This window comes from Drosophila nasuta, chromosome 2R, assembly GCF_023558535.2.
Source record: "Drosophila nasuta strain 15112-1781.00 chromosome 2R, ASM2355853v1, whole genome shotgun sequence".
In the NCBI taxonomy this organism is placed as follows: domain Eukaryota; kingdom Metazoa; phylum Arthropoda; class Insecta; order Diptera; family Drosophilidae; genus Drosophila; species Drosophila nasuta.
The window spans coordinates 12,730,025-12,749,742 of record NC_083456.1 but is presented as its reverse complement, the minus strand read 5'-3'; the positions used below and the strand labels follow the sequence as shown (position 1 = coordinate 12,749,742).

At 39.5% G+C, this 19,718-nt stretch overlaps 2 protein-coding genes across 3 annotated transcripts; one reads left to right on the top strand and one right to left on the bottom strand.

Annotated features, from left to right (window-relative positions):
• Nucleotides 1-5,599: 5,599 nt before the first annotated feature.
• LOC132784599 (serine protease HTRA2, mitochondrial) lies at nt 5,600-7,282 on the bottom strand. Its single transcript, XM_060790304.1, has 2 exons — nt 6,104-7,282; nt 5,600-6,045 (listed from the first exon to the last, which is right to left on the bottom strand). Exons 1-2 carry the CDS (start codon nt 7,201-7,203, stop codon nt 5,880-5,882), a joined length of 1,266 nt encoding a protein of 421 aa, XP_060646287.1. The 5' UTR covers nt 7,204-7,282; the 3' UTR covers nt 5,600-5,879.
• Nucleotides 7,283-7,656: 374 nt separating this feature from the next.
• On the top strand, nt 7,657-15,434 carry LOC132784598 (phosphatidylinositide phosphatase SAC2). 2 transcript variants are annotated; one of them, XM_060790301.1, is made up of 12 exons: nt 7,657-8,052; nt 9,768-9,996; nt 10,060-10,474; nt 10,536-10,657; nt 10,715-11,080; nt 11,138-11,465; nt 11,528-11,598; nt 12,074-12,289; nt 12,555-12,788; nt 12,842-13,924; nt 14,287-14,437; nt 14,505-15,434. In XM_060790301.1, exons 1-12 carry the CDS (start codon nt 7,956-7,958, stop codon nt 14,631-14,633), a joined length of 3,441 nt encoding a protein of 1,146 aa, XP_060646284.1. In that variant the 5' UTR covers nt 7,657-7,955; the 3' UTR covers nt 14,634-15,434. The 2 variants fall into 2 exon arrangements, with proteins under 2 accessions (XP_060646284.1, XP_060646285.1); XM_060790302.1 differs by lacking the exon at nt 12,074-12,289 and having other exon boundaries at nt 7,658-8,052; nt 14,505-15,433.
• The last annotated feature ends 4,284 nt before the right edge of the window (nt 15,435-19,718 follow it).

Sequence of the window (19,718 nt, the reverse complement as noted above, 5' to 3'; positions counted from 1 at the left end):
TCAAAACGTGCTACAAGGGTATTAGCAACTGGGCTATGCAATGTGCGTAGAAATAAATAACATAATAAACAATTAAATAGTAGCATTTTTTGACAGGCAGACAAATACTTGAATACGTGAAATTCAATGATTTTCTTAGCTAAATATCACACTTATAAGACAGAAATGTTGATACTTTAATTTGAGAAATTCAAATTGAATAATGACCAACGTTACTGAACAACACATGCCTTAAATTGGCACAAAATAATAACGCTAGCAGTAAAATTTATTGAAAGCATTTATTAACTTTCATACTTAATGCAATCTTTTAATAAATGTTTACTTTAATTCAAATAATGGAAGATTAGCAAACTCTTGTAATTCGTATTCTTAAAGACATGAAATCTTATGACAAAGTAGATTTGTTGGTGTAGTTAAAATTCAAAAACTGTTTCCCATACTTAAAAAAATGAAATGTTATAGCAAAGAACTATTCAATTACTAGCAATTAAAACAAGAATAAGATTTATTAGCATGCTTTAGAACCCGAAATTACAATACAATAATAGGCTTTGCTAATTCCTATACTTAACGTAATTGAAATGAAATTATAGAGGCGATACCTAAATTTGAGAAATAAAATTCAATAATTGTTGTTAGTTAATTCCCATACTTAAAGCCACGGAATACTATAATGAAGAACGCTTAAGTATACAAAAAATATACTGACAGCAAATACTTTAATTTGCAAAATTAAGAATAAATAACTACCAGCTTGATATCCCATAATTTACGACACGAAAAGTTTTAATGAAGAACACTTGAGTTAAATTCGCACAATTCAATAATAACAACTCCCACTATAATGAAATTAAAATTGATATTCTTGGCTTATTAATAAATTATATATTTAATTAAAAGGCACACAACAAAGATTTGCCGCCAGCAATCAAAGCAACGAACCGAGACCTGATACAAGAATAATAATTATTGAATAGTTGTGGTTTCTATTGTGCTGGCAGCTATTGCTCGTGCAGAGTATCAATTAGTTCATCAGACATGGGCATCTAATGGCACTCTTAGTGCTTTTTGTCTTCCACACTTCTTGTTTTTTTTTTTGCCAAGTTGGTAGCAGAAAGTATTTTATAAATTAGAGCAACACTTGCTGCGCTGCTGGCGGCTGCCGTTGTCGTTGTCGCTGTTGTTGCTGCTGTTGTTGCTGCTGTGGTTGCTGCTGATGTTGCCGTTGCTGTTTTTGCCGCACCTTGCATGCGAAAATCTTTTCACGCCTCGGGCCAGGCAACATGCGAAAAACTAATTTCGGCGCACACATCGTATGTCTTGGTCTCGATGGCCACGACTCTGACTCTGACTCTGGCTGTGACTTCGACTGCGAGTTTGGGCCCGGCTCTGTCTTGCGCCACGCCACAATGCCGGAAGATGTTTCAATTTTGTGAAAAATCGCAACAATTAAGTGATTTAGGTGGCCCGATTTCTATGCAACACAACGTATGGCAGTGTTGGGTCACATTTTGCTGCGACATTAAGCATTGGGGATGACATCATTTTGGAGAGTCAATCGAATTCAAATGACAACTTGACTAAAAAAAACCTGTGCTGCTTTTTGCATAATTTGTCTAAAATTGGTCAAAAGGCATTTAGCCATTGAAATCAAACATAAATCGTTAGATGCTTGTCTCTATCTTATTTTTTTTGTCTCGTCACAAACGAAACGTTAACAAATCAATCAATCGATTGTAACGCGAGCGGAGGCGGGGCTGAGGAGGGGTTTGTTTGACATTTGACAGATAATACAAGCAGATTTACAATCGATTTAAGTCGAGCTTAGAAGCATGGCATCAATCTAAGCAGTTGTAATATTGCTCCAAAACGAAAGACTTAGGCAACGAACTTGAGGCCTCGCGCACTTGAGTATAATTGATGAAAGAAGCAAAACAGTTTTGAAGCCTTGAGCAACTCAAACGCTTTTCCAAGCAGGTGAAATTTTCATCATTATTAATGATGATGACTTTTTACGCGACAGCGGTGGCGGCGGCGTCGCAAATATTTGACCAACACTAGACGAAAAACAGAAGAAGAGAAGAAGAAGAAACAGCCACAGACCTCAGACCCCATTACAGAGCCAGATGTGCAAACTGACCCACTAAACGTGGCCCGCTGGCGCTGAAACTGTAGCTGCTGTTGTTGTTGCCTTGCACTCTGGGTTGGACATTTTCCGCAATGCGAATGAAAAGTGCATAAAGCGCCCTGCAGGCGACCCGAACAGAGAGCAGAGCAGACACCTTGGTTAATGTTGGCAATAATTTTGCAAATATCAAACAAAAAAATTGCAGCCTTGTGCAATTTCATAAATTCGCTGCAAGTTTTTCGTATTACTTATGGCCCAGCCCAGTGGCAAGGAAAAAAGAAATAAGAAAAAAGAAAAGAAATACAGTTGCCACACATTTCCGCGTAATCATCATAATTTTTGCCATGAAGTGCACTTCGTATCCATTACAAAGTGTTCGTACATACAATTTGGCACGCTGCATTCAAAAATGGGCACATTAAAATACATTTCAATTTGGACAGTTTGCTGATGATGACGATGACTTCATTAACCAACTCGTTTCAGTTGTGGCCAAAGCAAAAGTTTTCCTCAATTTCTTGATTAATGCCGGCCAATGACGAGATAGATGCCAACACACACACACACACACTTCCACACACTCACACACATATGTCTATTGTGCCTCCATCTGCATGTCGAAGCTTTGACTCTTCCCCTTGCCACTTTCGTGTCTGTCTGTTTGTCAATTATCATCAACTTGAGTCTCTCGCGCTTTTTGATCGCTTTGGCCAGAATTATTATGTAAGTTTCATTTTGGCATATTTAAATGATTTATGGCCCACGGCATTGGCCATTCGCCATTGGCCATTGGCCATCCGTCCAGACCAGGTCTTGGCATGCTCTTGGCTTCAATTTTGTGTGTCGGCGTTCGGCATTCGGCCATCGATGACTTCCTGTCCATGGATCGTTTGCTTTCGACTTCGACAGTGACTGCGACTTCGGAGAACTTTTCATATGCGGGACATGAACTTTTGGGGGCGCTAAGTCGCAGCCATTTGTTATCTGGCGGTAAAAGTTTTGCCAGCTCTGAAATGTTTTACAGTTGTGTGTCATGAACTTTAATGTTAAGCATTGCAATTGCAATTGCTGTTTGGCGTTTGCTTGCTGTTAGCTGTTTGCTGTTTATGAAGTTTTCATTGCGCCCGTCGATACCTTTAAATGTGAGCAGTTCATGGGAACAACAGTGTCTCGAGAAAGTCGTTGTTATTGTTAGTCTTGTTGTGGCATCTCTAGGTGCCAAAGCTCGCCGACGTGCTGAGGTCGCGTCAAGCAACAACATCAACATCAACATCGAGCAACAGCACAAGCGTCAAATGGCAACACATAATTACACGTGCAAAATCTTCATGTCTGACATTTTTGGGTTAACGCGACAAACCATCACGGTTTCCACTTGACTTGTCAGCTAAGTTTTTTTTTTGTTGTTGATCACTTTTTGTGCAATTAACAGTACGTTTAATAACTCAATCAAAAAGATTCACCAGACACACTCAACTGACCCTCATCAGATTATAATAATGATTTGGAAGCTGTGCGAACGCCAGTTCACAATTTATAATTATTGCCATTTATGAGCGCGTATTAAATACATTATATATGTACGTCTGGCCAAAACATCTCTATATAGTCGTAATAATTGTTGTAAGCCATAGACGAAGCGTGTGAACTTGATCAGCCACAAAAATAAAACAAAACAAAACTAGACAAAAGGCGCAATCGAACCGCAAAATCGGCATCAATATGAGCTTAATTGTGAGCACAACACAAATAATTCAACGAATTACAGTTTAATTACCTCGACGAAGCATAAATGCTCTTAAGTTTTATTACGGTTTTCAATTATTACATTGAAGAAACCAAGACAAAGTTTTTAAATATTATTTTGCTGAATACAATATTGTTAAAACATTTTAGGTCACAAATGAAAATTTTGATTTTTTTGATTTTTTTGATTTTTTGATTTTTGATTTTAAAGAACAAAATTAGAAGTAAATAATAAAATAATAAATTACCTATGAAAATTGACTACTTTGTTATTAAAGCAATAGAACTTCTACAAAATTTAAATTGAGGAGCAAAATATACATATGTAGATACATATTTAAATATCAAAAATTATAAAAATTATAAGTGTAAGTTATTCTGGCCATATCATTTTATTTTAAGCGTATAATAAAAATATGAATAGATTCCAACAAAAATAAGGAAAGAAAACTGTAAAATCAAGTTCCATAATTGTCACTAATATATTTTCTCAATTAGAAAAAGCACAACCTAAAGATTTACTACAATTCCTATAAATACTTAAACACAAATTTCTGGAAGATTTAAAATTCAGCGAATTATAATTTGTCAGTTTTACAATAAACAATAAACACTCTAATAACAATAATAATAATAATTTCTGATTATTTTCTTTGCAAAAATAAAGTCTGTTACCCACAAGCATCATTTCATAGCCCATGGACAATGAGCTGAGCTTTCTCACAGTTTTGAAATTGAAACGGAGCAATAACAACAAACTTGTGACCACAAGTTAATTGCAAACGTTTGAATGCGATAGTTTTGTGGTGCATTTAAATATTTCAATTAGTTTCAGTACTTGTTGTCGACTAAGGGGAGGAGAAGGAAATAAGGTAACCCATCATGGAAGAAAGTCCAAGCGCCAGGCAAAGGCAAAGGCAGCAACAACAAAAAATTAAAAAGGTCTGTTTGCTTAACCCCGTCGAGTATTGGCAAATTTATGAACATAAAGCCGCATTTATGCGTGCGGCTTATATGCAATAAAGGTAACTTAGTGCCAACAGTGTCATAAAGGCCGCTGCCACATAAACAACAACAACAACAGCAACAACAACTGCTGCTGGAGCAACAGCTAAAAGTGAATTCAATATGTGAATTTATGTGCAAAGGCTGAAAAAGCGTAGCAGGCAAAGCAGTCAGGCACTTATTGGCCAAAAGCGAAAATAAAATTAATAATCACAAGAATTTCACTTTTCACGCAACGACAGAAAACAGCAACAACAACAACAACATCATCATCATCATCGTCGCTGTTGTCGTCGTCGTCTTCCATGTCACCCACAAAAAAGCGAACGCAGTTGCATAAATTTATTGAAATTTGCATTTCGGTTTTCGACGCTGACGCTTTACTTTGTTGCTCCTCTTGTTGTTGTTGTTGATCGGCTCGAGGTTTTGGCCTACAAAAAAACAAAAAAAAATATGGCATCGATTGATCGCAACGCAAGATATTTCAATTAGCGTAAATACATTTTTGTCGTTGTTCGATTGGACAAACAGGCAGACAGCTTGTGTGGAATCTCCAAGCACGAAAGAGAAATCGAACACACAGCACTGTAAATGATGCAAAAGAGATGTCACTCAGTCTGCTTAACTACAAAAAATCTACGCAAATTCTATAGAAAAAAAAAATATGTAATTGTTTTATACTGCAAACTTTGTTTTAACAACATTAATACTAAGTGTCTGGAATTAATTGATATTTTCATGCTTAAATAGAATTGTGCAAATATTTTAATCATTGTCAAGAGATTTCTGAGACTGCTAATTTTGTTTGCGAAATTTAAAATATTAGCGAAGCTGGCGCGCAGCATGGCTGACAAATGCTGACAGCTACGTGTCAACGAGCAAATTAGCGGCAGCATTGTCTTTGGTGGCAATTCCCATTTTATATTGCAAATCATAACACATTATACAGATTGTGCAAAAAAGAGCATTTAACCAACAATGAGAGCGTTACAAGAAATCAAGGATCCTCCGGTGTGATGGTAACCTTCAACTGCTTCACACCTCGCAGTATGACCATATCCAGTTCTTTCTTGGCATCCGCCAAAGCATCGTAAACATCCGAGGAATTCTTGATCTCCTTGCTGTTGATGTGGGTTACAATGTCGCCCGGCTGCAGTCCACCACTGGAAAAGAAAGAGGATTATTAAGGTATGCATTACTAGAAGAGATGCTCCATGTTACCTATGTGCTGGGGAGCCCACAATAACTTTCCAAACCAGCACGCCATGCGTCAGATTGTTGGGCATATTTTGACTGCGCGACTTCAGCTCAAAAAGTATATCAGGCGTCAGTGTGAGCATCGTTATGCCCATGTAACGCTTTACCGGATACCCCGTTTTGTAGGCCGATCCCTTCTTGCGACGTTCCGCTGCCCGTTCGAGGAACACCTTTACATAGTCAATGGGAATAGCGAAGCTAATGCCGGCAGTGACTTTCATCGAGTTGACACCGATAGCCTCGCCATCCAGATTCACCAACGGACCACCAGAGTTGCCAAACGTGATGGCCGCATCCGTTTGCAGGTAATTGATGTCGCGATTGCGCAGTCCCAGCTCCTGGGAGGCACGTTGCGTGGAGCTGATTACGCCAGCTGTGACTGTGTTGCTCAACGCCAAGGGGCTGCCCAGGGCAACGACCCACTCTCCGGAGCGTAAGGTGCTGCTCTTGCCCAGCTTCATAACCGGCAGATTGGTGACTTGAATACGTAATGTTGCCAGATCGGAGGTCTGATCCACATCCTCAATGGTGGCGGGGAAGGTCCGACCATCGGAGAGACGCACCTGTACCATGGTGTTGGGCTTGTTGATGACCACATGGGCATTGGTCAGTATGAGACCGTTCTGTTCAATAACAAACCCAGAGCCATTGGAGGCAGTGATGGGCTGGCCGCTAAAATAATCAAAATGCCGGGTATCCTTAATCTCAATGTAGACGACAGAGTCGGCGCAGCCGGCAACAACGTCCGCAATGAAATTGAACTCACGCCGGCGTCCGCTTAAGGAGCGTGCCGAGATTGTTGGTGTTAGCTCCTCGCGATTTGTGACTATGGTGCTGGCCAGCGCTCCAAGCGAGAAAGGCACAAAGAATCGAAAAGCGCCGCGCCAACTGAAGTTGCCACCAAATCCATTGTTGTTGTTGTTGCCGTTTTTGTTGTGGTTGTTGTCATCGTTGTTTGTACTATTGTTTAGGCTATGAACAGTGCGGCAAGTGCAATGGTACAACGTGGGGACACTGCAACGCTTTAAAAACAACTCCAACTTATTAATGCTGCGCAACGCCATTAATTTGTGTGATAAATGTGTGGAAATATTGTTGTTATTGTTATTCAATTTATGCTCAGCTTGCTGTCATTTTTGAGCACAGCTGACTGATACATGTAGCAGGCTGTTTGATATAATATCTCAGAATTGTCATTTATCGATAGCAGATTGGCGTTCAGCAGTATATTTTTGTATGCAGTTTTGGTTTTATATTGATTTCTTTTAATTCTCCTTATTACACTTTAATTAATTATCAATTATTTATAAAAATAAATTTATATGACTATTCTTGCAAAATACGTCGTCTCTTGATAAAATAAATTCGATGTTTCAAAAATGGTGTGTGCATCGATTGTGCAACATCACAGCATTGGACCCGTTATCGACGTGTAGGAAATTTGGTATTTTCTATCAGCGATAATAAGTTTGTTTAAGAAATGTTGCTTGTGGTCACATCGCGTCAAATGAAACAGCTTTAAGAAAGCTCTGTTTGTAACAAACAAAAGTCTGAATTTATCTAAAAGAGCTGTTCATTCAATTATAAATGAATAATTTATATTGTTAATTGCCAACCAAAAATCGATGTTTAATATACAAATAAATCGATGTCTTAAATCAATTTAAAACATCGATGCATCGATTTATTTGGTCAAAATAGTTGGAGAGTGCGTGTGGAAATAACCATGAATTAATTGGTTGTTAAATTACTCAACATAATAAAATAATAGTTGTGAAATGTCGCAAATAATATAGTAAAGGAAAACGAAAGCACTATGGAGGTTTTCCAAACGGATACACATTACATTTTTGTGAAACGCGATAAGAGTCTCTGGTGGAATCGCAAAACATCGGAATTCACAATAAAGCCAGGTAAAGAAAAACAATGAAAGGAAGATGAATCATTTGTGTGCGTGTATGTGTGTTTGTTTAATGAATGCAGCTGCTGCTGCCTGCTTTGTTATTGTCGTCTGTTTTGCACGTGATTGCTGTTGTTGTTGCCGAGTCTCATTTAGCCTTATCAGCAGTTCGCTCACGTTTCTGCTCTTGAAAACGAGGCGAATAGACGCCCAGCGGTCTGTTGAGCTACACTTAAACACTTGTAAATAGGTGTGAGAGTTGCTTGTGTGTATTTGTGTGCTAGTTATTGCTTGAATGTCAAGGCTGTGCTGTGCGGTCCAGCTTCTGTATGTTCTTCAATTTTAAACATGAGTTTGCTCTTTTCCCATTCTACTGTGCGCTCGTCTTCGTTGTGGGCGTCTCTGTCTCGCTTTTTGCGCGTTTATTATCGCATTGACGCAGTTTGCCGTCTATTGTTGTTGTAGCTATCAGCTTCTGTCAGTATTCCCTCGACGCGTGTTTAACGACAACATTATTTATAAACGCCATAAAAATAGCCTGGCCATCAATTAGGAAGCATGTCCTTTTAAGTTAACATGCGCTTCTCTCACTACTGAGTGAATTTTGCTCCCAACTGGAAGTAATTGCTTGTTAATTGTGCAGTCATTATTACAGTGGCAGTCATTTCATTGGCACGCAAGTGTCCAATCATTTTAGCTTTCACATATCCTTGGCTAAAGTCCACTTCACGTATGAGTCATGCAAACAAAGGACATGCTCTTGTTAAGTGCTTTTCTCAATCATAAATCTCGTTGAAGGTCATCTAAACTTTTGATGTCAACTTTGTTTTTTTCGACTTTCTATTTTTCTGCCTTTGTCATCCAAGCAGAAATTGTTCATTAAATTTATGGCGATAAAAGATATCTCTATTTGTATTCCGTTCGCTTTCGCTGTTTAGTTTGCGAATTGAGCCAGTATAAACGAGATAAATTCATTTCAGTTGATAAGATTACCAGGAAATTGCTGTGCTCTGACTACTGTAGAACTACAATCTTGCTAAATATGTATACTACGCTAAATTTAGTCGCCTTGAGGTCACAGCGTCTCAATGAGTGTCCCTCACTGCAAGGATGCAAGGAATGTAAAGTGCAATTTGCCACACATTCGTCACACTTCTGTTTTTTAGCTCACGTTGAAAGGAGGGAGATTGAAATTGAAAGTACGGGGTTACAGATTATTCATCGCCAGTTTATAAATACAATATAATCCGCTGAATGATATATATAATCCACTCATTGCTCTTAATCCCAGTTGATTATTCATCGTAATCACCATCATCATACTTTCGTTAGTCAGGTTGCTCTACATTAAAACCTTTATATTTTACTATTACTTATATGGAAATTTTCAATCACTACCCATTTGCCTAAGGAATAACTCTTATTTACACTTGAGCGTTGCGTGCTTTTATTGTAATTGTTGTCTAGTTAGTACCGCTGATTGTTCAGGGGGCGTATGCGCAATATGAGCGTGGCGGCAACGTTGCATAGTTAATCAAATGTCAATATAATGACCAGCTGCCATTAGACGCCACATTTTATCATTAGGCGGTAATAAAAGCAAAAGCAATAATCAACAATTGCTACTCTTGATGGCAATTGCCTCCTTTAATGACCCTCAAGGACACGCTACTTGATTGCTCTGCATGCATATTATACTTATTCCCTTTCACATCACTTTCTTTGCAGGATGGGATCTCAGCTCGGTGGAAGACATTGAATGTATTGGTGTCACGCATGGCATTGTGGGTGTCATCTCGCTGCCCAACGTTTATGAGCCACATTTGGTGGTCATTAAGGAGGCAACAGCTGTGGGCGTGCTTTATCCGCCGCACTTAGTGTATAAAATCAAATCCATTTGCGTGCTCAGTGCTGATGAGCCGGACACTGAGCTGCCCAACTGCACCAAGCATACCAAGTAAGTTTGAGTGACAAATTTGGTAACCAAAGTTCTTCTATTAATATCGTTAAACTTTTGCAGAAGCAATAGCAGCACGCCGACGCACAGCGCCTCATCCAACAACAATAATGGCAGAACAGCAGCTGCTGCACCCGGCTCAAAGAGCACAAAACTCTTTGAGGGCATGAACAAAACTTGGGGAGCTGTCAAGAGTGCTGGCAATACGATCAAGAACACCACACAGCAGGCGGCCAATTTGGCCACCAAGCAAGTGAAGAGTTCGGTGGGCATAAAAGAGCCAAAGCACATTGAACGACGCATAACCGAGGAGTTGCACAAGATATTCGATGATACGGATAGCTTCTACTTCAGCTTCGATTGCGATATTACCAACAATCTGCAGCGTCACGAAGTGAACGCAGACGATACGCAGCCACAGCCTGATGAGAGATTCTTTTGGAACATGCACATGATTAGCGACATACTAAAGATGAATGTAAGCAGTGTCCTCGACTCTTAGAGAATAGAAAGAATCTTATAAATGAAATGTCTTGCAGGATAAAACATGGATATTGCCCATTATTCAAGGCTTTGTACAAGTGGAAGCGTGTGTTATTGGCAACGATTGCTTCACCTTGGCTTTAGTCTCGCGGCGTTCGCGTCATCGTGCGGGAACACGGTAAGTTCTCTTACCAATTCATGTAAGCACCTATTTAATAAAGTTTCTAAATTGCAGTTATAAGCGGCGTGGCGTGGATGATAAAGGCAATTGTGCCAACTATGTGGAAACGGAGCAGATACTCTCCTTTCGCCATCATCAACTGTCCTTTACGCAGGTGCGTGGTTCGGTGCCCATTTACTGGAGTCAACCCGGTTACAAGTATCGTCCACCGCCGCGTCTTGATCGCGATGTAGCTGAAACACAGCATGCTTTTGATCTACACTTCACCAAAGAGCTGTCCATCTATAAGCGCGTGTGCATCGTTAATCTTGTGGAGCAGAGTGGCAAAGAGAAGCTGATTGGAGACGCTTATGCAAAGCATGTGATAAAATACGACAACGAACTCCTAATCTATGTCACATTTGATTTTCACGACTATTGGTGAGCACTACTTTATTATTCTGCAACTATTTATACTAAAGTTTATTTTATTCATAGCCGCGGCATGCGCTTTGAGAACGTTTCGGCCTTAATTGATGCAGTTGCACCAGAGGCAGGCGCCATGGGCTTTCATTGGCGAGATCAGCGCGGCATGATCTGCAATCAGATATCAGTATTTCGTGTCAACTGCATGGATTGCCTGGATCGCACCAATGTAGTGCAAACGGCTTTGGGAAAAGCTGTGCTGGAGTCACAGCTGGTTAAGTTGGGACTATCGCCACCTTACTCGCCAATACCAGAACAACTGAAATCACCATTTATGGCGCTGTGGGCAAACAATGGAGACATTATCAGCAGACAGTATGCGGGTACCAATGCACTAAAGGTGAGTATATGAGTAAATATGCCGAGTAACTGCATGACAGTGATGTATTTGATTATTTGCAGGGTGATTACACGCGAACAGGCGAGCGTAAGATTAGTGGAATGATGAAAGACGGAATGAACTCTGCAAATCGGTTGGTATTTCCTTATATATTGTAGTACAAATGAATGAATTACTTATTTATTTGCTTACACCTAATTTCGTTATCTAATTACCCTCATTTGCTATTGATTAACGACTGAAATATTCCTTGGGTTCCACATGCTAAATACAGTAGTTGAGGTTGGTCATCGTCAGCCTATCGCACCGTAATCAATCAACTTTCAAGTTGTTTTCCGTTTTGTTAACTATCAAATTTGGTGAAGAACATTTGAGCGTTGTTTACACACTTTTCTAACACTGCATGCTTGTTCCAGTTTTCTAACTTGATTGTATCTATTCAGTTGTACGCTTCACCCAATGATCATAGAGATTAGACTTTATACGACATGCTCTGCACTTGGGTGAAGGGTATGCCAGACCACCCACCTTCAACCCCAACGCTTTCTTTGCTCTCTCTCTATCTCGCTGTCTGAATATAAGCTAATGCCTTGCCCACTTCTTCATAGCTATTTCATACAAAAGTTTGCCGATACATACCGTCAGTGTATTATCGATCTGATGCAAGGCGAACTGAGGCAGGCGTCTGAGCTGCAAGACGATCCAATCCTAGAGACCATTGTGCACATACTTTTACCCGAATCCCGTGCACCTTTGCGAGGCTATTACAGCGCAGGCGTCCTGGGACCTGAGCTCAAGTTGATCGAATCGCTTGTATCGAACAGGTGCGCAATTAGGACTGACAACCTTCCAGAAGATCAGATTGATGACCATCATAATATATTCGATATCTTGACTTTATTAGTTTCTCCGATTCTTACGATTTATTTGAATTTTGATTTGTAAATTGTGTATTATTCGTATCCTTCCATTTGATATCTATTGTATCATAGTGTATTGTACTTCATGGGCACTAGCTTGTTTTTCAATTAAATTTTATTTTTAAACCTCAATTAAAGCATGTGTTGTTCCTTATTGCTTTTGTTACAGCTACTATCTGGCCCGATTCAAGGATTCATATCGACAGGCCACTATAGATCTAATGCTGGGTAATCAAGTGTCCTCAGAGTCGCTCAGTGCCTTGGGTGGCCAAGCGGTGCCTGATGAAAATGATGGCGAAAGCGCTGAACAAGCCAAGATGTTGGTCGAGGATTGTCGCCGGTTGTTGTTAAGCTCCGAGCAATATCCCGTAGGCGCTTGGGGCCTTATCGACGCGGATCCTAGGTAAATATATAAATTATCCTTTGATTTCCTCATACTAATCCTTTCTACCACAGCTCTGGTGATGCCAATGAAACCGAAGTGGACTCTGTGTTGCTGCTAACAGATGAGTGCTATATTGTGGCCGAATACGATTCGCATCTCGATAAGATTGTGCGCTTTGAGAAGGTTCCCCTATCACAGATGCGTCTCATTGAGCTGGGCATGCATCAACAAACGAAAATCTTTCAAGGATCAGCACCAGCTCATCTCTGTTTGCGCTTGAATTACTGCGTCGATGATCAAGATGGATACTTCCACATGTTTCGCTCGGCCAATTTGCGCTTCTTCAACAACGCTGCCTATGCTATAAAAACTCAGGAGGAACTTGCCGAATCTCTGACAGCTATAGTGGAAATGTTTCGAATTGCTCTCGAAAATGCAGGCAATAAAAATGTACAATTTGTAACTGGCGGCGTCTTGCAGAGGCGCAAGAGCAAGCTGCCGCTACTGGATGTGCCCAAGGGAATGCCACGCAATCTCTCCGAATCTCAGCTGGTGCAATTTAGTTCCAAGGCGCTATCGAATGTTGCCGGTCAATTCTCGAAACTAGGAAATACCTTTAAGAAACCGCAAAGTGCTGCCCAGCCTATCAATCTTGCCGCCACAATTAATCCTCAAGTAATGCGACACGGCGAAGGAACTGCTGTAGATGTGGGCCAGGAGGCCGAGAAGGCTGTCTTTACTGTAGGCGGCAAGAAACGCTCCTCGAATAGCACCAGCAGCACCGATACCGAAGAACATGACAATAGCTTGTACGAACCCGATGTCGACTCGGATGTTGAGATTGCTATGGATAAGCCCAACTACAATGAGAATGCCTTTCTGCCCTCGGTGGGCATCGTAATGGGCAGCCAAAAGGAGCCGAAATCATCGAATAGCATGCAGCAATTGGAGCAAAAGGATAGCATGGGAAAAACATCTGAGGATGTGCTCACCATATCCATCACAACTGTGACAGATAACGTTGGCTTGCCCAATGGTCTGCTAGAGAACGCTCCGCCGGTGCGTCCAATTACGCCAAATCCGCAAATTTATATTGAAGCGCAGGAGGCAAGAGAGGTGGATGTGGATGAAGAGTTAGTGAAGCCACTGTCAAGGTCTGTATTCTATACATAAATGTAAATATTAAGTTGTAGTTTGTGTTTTTTTTTCTGTACCCTTTTGTTGTGGTTTTAAGTTCGGTATTAGTGCTAATGCTTACCAATTATTTGTGTATTTGAATTATTATGTGTTCTTGAAAGTATTATATGTACTTTTCTAGTATTTAAGAATTATGTGTATTATTTTAAAGCATGCGTTATAATTGTACAGAAAACTAGTGAAATTGAAATCCTTGTGCCTGTTCCCCACAAACAATCAAAGTGATTTTATTATATACCAAATGCTCAAAGAATAAACCAATAAACGAAAAGCTACATCGCGTTTTTCTTCCCATGATTTTGTCATTTGCATGTTTTAGCGTTGCTGCCAAGGAATTGAGTTTGCCATTGGGTCAGCCGGCTAACTTTGAGGCTAACAAGCTAAAGCATCTGACCAGTCCGCTCTCCAAGCTGGCCAAAGGCATGCAAAATATAGGTCTTAATCTGGATCCACGCAAAATTGCCACCAAGGTGAGTAAGCCAAACTGTACTATATTAAATCAATTTAATAATTAATTCCTTTTTTGTTTGTTTAAAGACTGGCGTGCTTTCTCCCACAAATACTTCGGCGGATAATTCTCCTACAGAGCGTGGTCCCGGCAATCGTGATCTGCTGCAAGAGATGTGGACAACGGAGCAGTGCAAGTCCAAGCTGATTGCGCTCTAATACAGTGATAATCATATTTATTCTTTATTTATTATACAAGCTTAAGCGCAGCAAAGTTAATTCTAGGTGTTTTACGTAGCACTTCCATCTTTAGGGAAACTTATATATTTATTATATTTATGATACTCGAACGTATTTGCACGCGATATTTTGCAATGTTTGTGATTGTTACTAGGATTTTACTGTAGTCCGTTGAGAGATTGATTTGTGCGTGAAGAGAATATTCGCTATACTTCCGGCAAGTTTGAAATGCTTTACACAATTAATCACCAAAGAGCAATTGCTTAAATTATGTAGATTCAACGAATATTAATTATTATTCAATTAAAGCGAATTAATACAATGCTTATGAAGTTATATATACAAAAAAAAAACATACGTACATCGGATTTGTAACATTATAACACTGAACAAACCAAAAGACAAGCAAGACAAACAAAAGACTTGGCCTTAGCTACATTTTTTCTACACGAAACACAATTTTTTGGCTAGCTATATACACACACTGCGGACAGAGAAACGAATACGATTTAGAGCCGAGTTCCCAGTCTTAGATTAAGGACAACACCAAACAATAATATTTGTGAAAAGACATAAACGTTAAACACACACCTTTTATTGTAGCGCGATGTGATGATGAGTAGTAGATGAGCAATTGATTAGTAATTCTTATGCAAAGAAGTATTTTACTAACCGTAGTCATGTTTTCTGTAGATGTAATATGATGTAGTAATACTATATGTACATATATGTGCCACCGATTACTTAGAAATATACTCATGTATGTGTTAAACAGCTTAAAATATGCAATAGAGTTTTTCTTACTTTATGAGTTCTTTCTGACTTCCGTTGCGAAACGTGTCAGTCGCAAGTGTTGCCCCGCTGCTTGATGGCCCTTGTTTACATAAGTGATAAAAGAGGAAACAAAAAATAGGAATTGCAGCTAACCGGGAGAAAGTCACCCTCAAAGTTGGCCAGCAAATCAAAAATCCATTAAAACACCACGAATCCGGACCGGACGAAATAACGCTGCCAATCATCAGCTTATGTATGTGTACATAAGTGTGTGCCACTGCTGCTGCTTGACTCTGTCTCTCTGTCTGTATTGATATTGGAGTTTTATTTATGCGAACTTTGGCCCGGGCATTGCGAGGACCAGCGATAACGAAGCGAACCCATATTGAACTTTTCGTCCGACAGCTGATAACAGCCCACAACTGTTGTGTCTCCTTGATTTCTTTCTTTTTGTTCTGTGTTGTTGTGTGTTGGCCAATATCATGCTAATGTTGCCACACAGTTGCATCAATTGTTTTTCAATCAAAGTGCCATCAATCTTTTCGGAATGTTTGTTTAATTAACGCACACGCTGCATTGTCTACCTTGGCCAGCAGCAGCAACCCAACAACCAACTGGGCATAAATAAGTATAGATTTTTCATGCCAACCCATTTGACCCCCAGTCACGCTTGATTGCCACGCATCCTGGCCCGCCTCGAATGCAGTTGCCTGCCCCCGCCCCAACCCTTGTCTTTACCCTCAGCATCGCCATCGACGTCGTCTGCTTTACTTTGCCATTTTTCTTTCGCATTTCACTTCTTAACTTTGTCCATGTCTTTTGCGTCCATTAAGTGTGTCTGTGCTAAGACTTGGAAATTGTCTTTTGAATGTTTCAATTACACGCCTTCTTAAGCACAGCTTCTCTTTCAAATTGAACCCAATGCCGAAGCACAGTGTCACAGTTCCCAGTTCCAGTTTTGCAGTGTTTCTCTCTGTGCTCAGCTCTCAGCTCTTGGGTTGACAGGGCTGACTGGCTTGTCGTGCCTTCAGTATTTTTTGGCTTTTATGCGCCAATAAAGTGAAATACACAGATAGTCGAAGAATTTACTGCCTTCCATCTATCCTCTGTACTATGTGTTCTGCTCTCCTCCTCCTTCGTCTCCTCCTCCTCTGGGTTGTTCTCGTCATCGTCCTCGCCTTGGCACCCGCCTGCCACTTTCGTTAAACACTTTTGCCTTAAACCATTAATTTCCTATACGTTCGACTTGTACGTGTTGGTTTCCCCATTTTGCCCCGAAAAACTGAATCGGGGTCTATAGAAAAGTTAATTTTATTGCTAAAAGCGGGTTAAGTGCTTGACGCACAGCTGAGTGCCTCTATTATGTAGCACACTGGATTGCATCTCTCTCTCTGTTTGATAGGAATCGAATTTGCTTTATGGCATGTATGCTAATTTTATGTCTACTAAACATTTGCCCATCGAGTGAAAGCCTCTTCTCCCGCTGTCCCCGTTTGTCGTTGGCCATTGAGTACATTTACTCTGATTGACTTTTAATTTACATTTGAGCCTGATGAACGATAAAATTGCAGTAGTTGCTACTGGGGATATTACATTAATAGCATAATTTATCAATGTTTATCAAAAGGAATCGTTTTTCTACAAATGTTTGAACTACATTTTTAAAATATATCATAAATTTCTTTTTATAAATTAATGATTTTAATTTGAATATTTAGAATTCAATAAGCAGATTTATTTATTTACTATCATAAAATAAGTATTTATGAATAGCATATTTTCAAATTTTTTCAATTTTTTAGTTGCTCAACATAACAAATATGCATTCTAAATTCTTTGGGAATATACTAAATTCAAGAAAATCCTTTTCATCCTTTGTATACAATTGTCTTTATGACTAAATGAATATTTTCGAAAACCATATTTTATTTTTTTGTTAATTTATTCAGTTTTATTGAGTTGCATAAAAGGTGTATGTTTACTGAATATCTTTGAGTCGAAACTTGAGATACAATAACTATTCATATTTTATTATGTATAATAATAATTATAATAAAATTCATAATTTAAAAGAAACATTTTTCCTCCAATATTTATAATTGGTGAATATATTGAGTAAAATAAATATATGTACATATTTATTTATATAAAGTGGGTAGATAAAATACTAAATTTTATCAATTCAATTGATCAAAAGCAAAGTCAATTTATGAAAAAAGATTTTATAAATCTGCTTAGCAGATTCTGCTATCTACAATAAAGATATTCTCCCTCACACCTCCTTCCATTTCCTTTCCTCATTCAATCTGCTTTAATGTGCTAGTGATAATATCTCTCCCCTTTTATTTGTAGTTTTCCATATGAATTGACTTTGTCGCTTAGCTCGATAAATGATTAAATGCATTTGCGTGAAACTATAAAATGCGAGCAATCGCACAATGTGAATGAAATCAATCGCAAAAAACCTTAAACTCAAATGATGCATAAATGGAATGAAAGCTATAGAGCGTTAGGCCAAACAATATTTGCTATGCCAGCTAACCTTAAAGGTCAAAGTGCAGAATATAGACATGTGTGTGTGTGTGTGTGTGTTTGTGCGTGATATACGAGCAGAGGATTTTATGGCCACAGGCAACCAGATTGACACTTGAAAGCAAATTAAATAGAAAATTGCGTTTTTGGGCAAAAGTGAGCCAAAAATGTTGTGAAATTTTATACATAATTGAATTTATGGTCAAGAGACAGACAATATGTGCATACCATTAGCCAAACACATAGACAGCTGAGGTCAGATCAGCGCTGGATGTGGATGCCTCAGTTGCCCATTGGCCTGTGGCTATTGCACCACACGCCAAACAATCGGAAACCGAATGTCATCTTCAATTTCAAATTCAATTATAAAACAAATTGGTTTGAGCGCAAATAAATATGTACAAGGATACAGTTGGGAAGGGAGGGAGGGGAGGATGGATTGATTCACACACACACACACACTTGAGACAACATCAAACGACAACGTCGATGGCAAATCCATTCATCCACTTTGCAATTGTGTCCAGTCGGAGCGAGGAGTGAAATAAATGTAATGAAATGTTAACAAATGACAACAGGCTGGCAAACAAGCAGCAGCAAAGCAGTGGCAAAAACCGCAAGGGTGACTCGCAGTCTCCTGCAGTCCAGTAAACCACACACACACACACTCACACACTCATACACACATGGCCCACACGTATCGAATTAGTTTGATGAGATTTATTGGCTCAAGTCCCACTTGACCAACAGCCAAGCAGCGCGTGGGCAGACAATTATGGATTAGTGCCATTTGTTTTTGGTTCGCTAAGTGACTGCTTTTGGACTTTGATAGAATCACATTCGCATTCACAGTCACAGTCACTCTTACAATCCCACTCTCAATCCCTTACCCAATCACATGGTCATGGTCACATCATGCTAATGATGATTCTATGGCATTATATGGCACAGATTTTGCCATTCCTTTCGCCACGGTCTCGTGTCTATTACCTAAACGTATCGGATTACCATGCGGACAAGTCAAACCCGAATCTGAATCTGAATCCGAACATGAACCCCAGAGCTCCTCCTCTGGCCAGTTGAGGCCACGCACGACGCATGTCACCAGCTCCCTTTGCAGCTGAGGTCCTTTGGGGAAATTTGTCAGAGCATCAGCAGCGTTAAGGTGCCAATTAAGGGCTTTTTAGTATCAATTACAAAATCGCACGTTTCCACACCTTTATCAACGATGTGTTGTTGCTCGGAGGAAGTGTCTCTCATCCACTTTCTCCCACTCCTCCTCCTCCTTCTCTTTTATCGTCCTGGGAATGTGTATGTGAGGTGTTTTGGGGTTCGATTATATTACGTGGTCGCTGTGACATGCTGGTCAGTCAGTGGCTTGGGGTTGCTGCTGCTCTTGCCAAATTGTTTTGTGTCATTGTTTTTATTTTGGCTGTTTCTTCGTTTTTTTTTGGTTGGCATTGTTTTGGTTTATTCCTTTCTGTCACTCTGCATTTGACAGCTTCATTTTGCCAGTGATTTATTGTCTCGAAGTGGGCAAATTGGGTTAGTCATTAGAGCAGTTAGATGCTTGAAAACATAATCGATAGATTACGAACACTTTATGCTACTCTTCAACTATTATAATGCGATTTGGATGCCACAGATACAATTATTAGTTTTAATATTTGATTTATAAATCAAATGTTCAATCTAACTTACATTTATTTTTAATAATGAAGCGATTAATTGAAAATGTCTAGTTAAAAATTATTCTTT

What these genes read in the sequence shown, in the direction of transcription:
- LOC132784599 (XM_060790304.1), bottom strand. Translation starts at nt 7,203, where the DNA reads ATGGCGTTGCGCAGCATTAATAAGTTGGAGTTGTTTTTAAAGCGTTGC. An exon ending in GTGGGCTCCCCAGCACATAG is followed by an intron (nt 6,046 to 6,103) that starts GTAACATGGAGC and finishes TTTCTTTTCCAG; the next exon opens with TGGTGGACTGCAGCCGGGCG.
- LOC132784598 (XM_060790301.1), top strand. Translation starts at nt 7,956, where the DNA reads ATGGAGGTTTTCCAAACGGATACACATTACATTTTTGTGAAACGCGAT. An exon ending in CGTCATCGTGCGGGAACACG is followed by an intron (nt 10,658 to 10,714) that starts GTAAGTTCTCTT and finishes TCTAAATTGCAG; the next exon opens with TTATAAGCGGCGTGGCGTGG. An exon ending in TTTGATTTTCACGACTATTG is followed by an intron (nt 11,081 to 11,137) that starts GTGAGCACTACT and finishes TTTTATTCATAG; the next exon opens with CCGCGGCATGCGCTTTGAGA.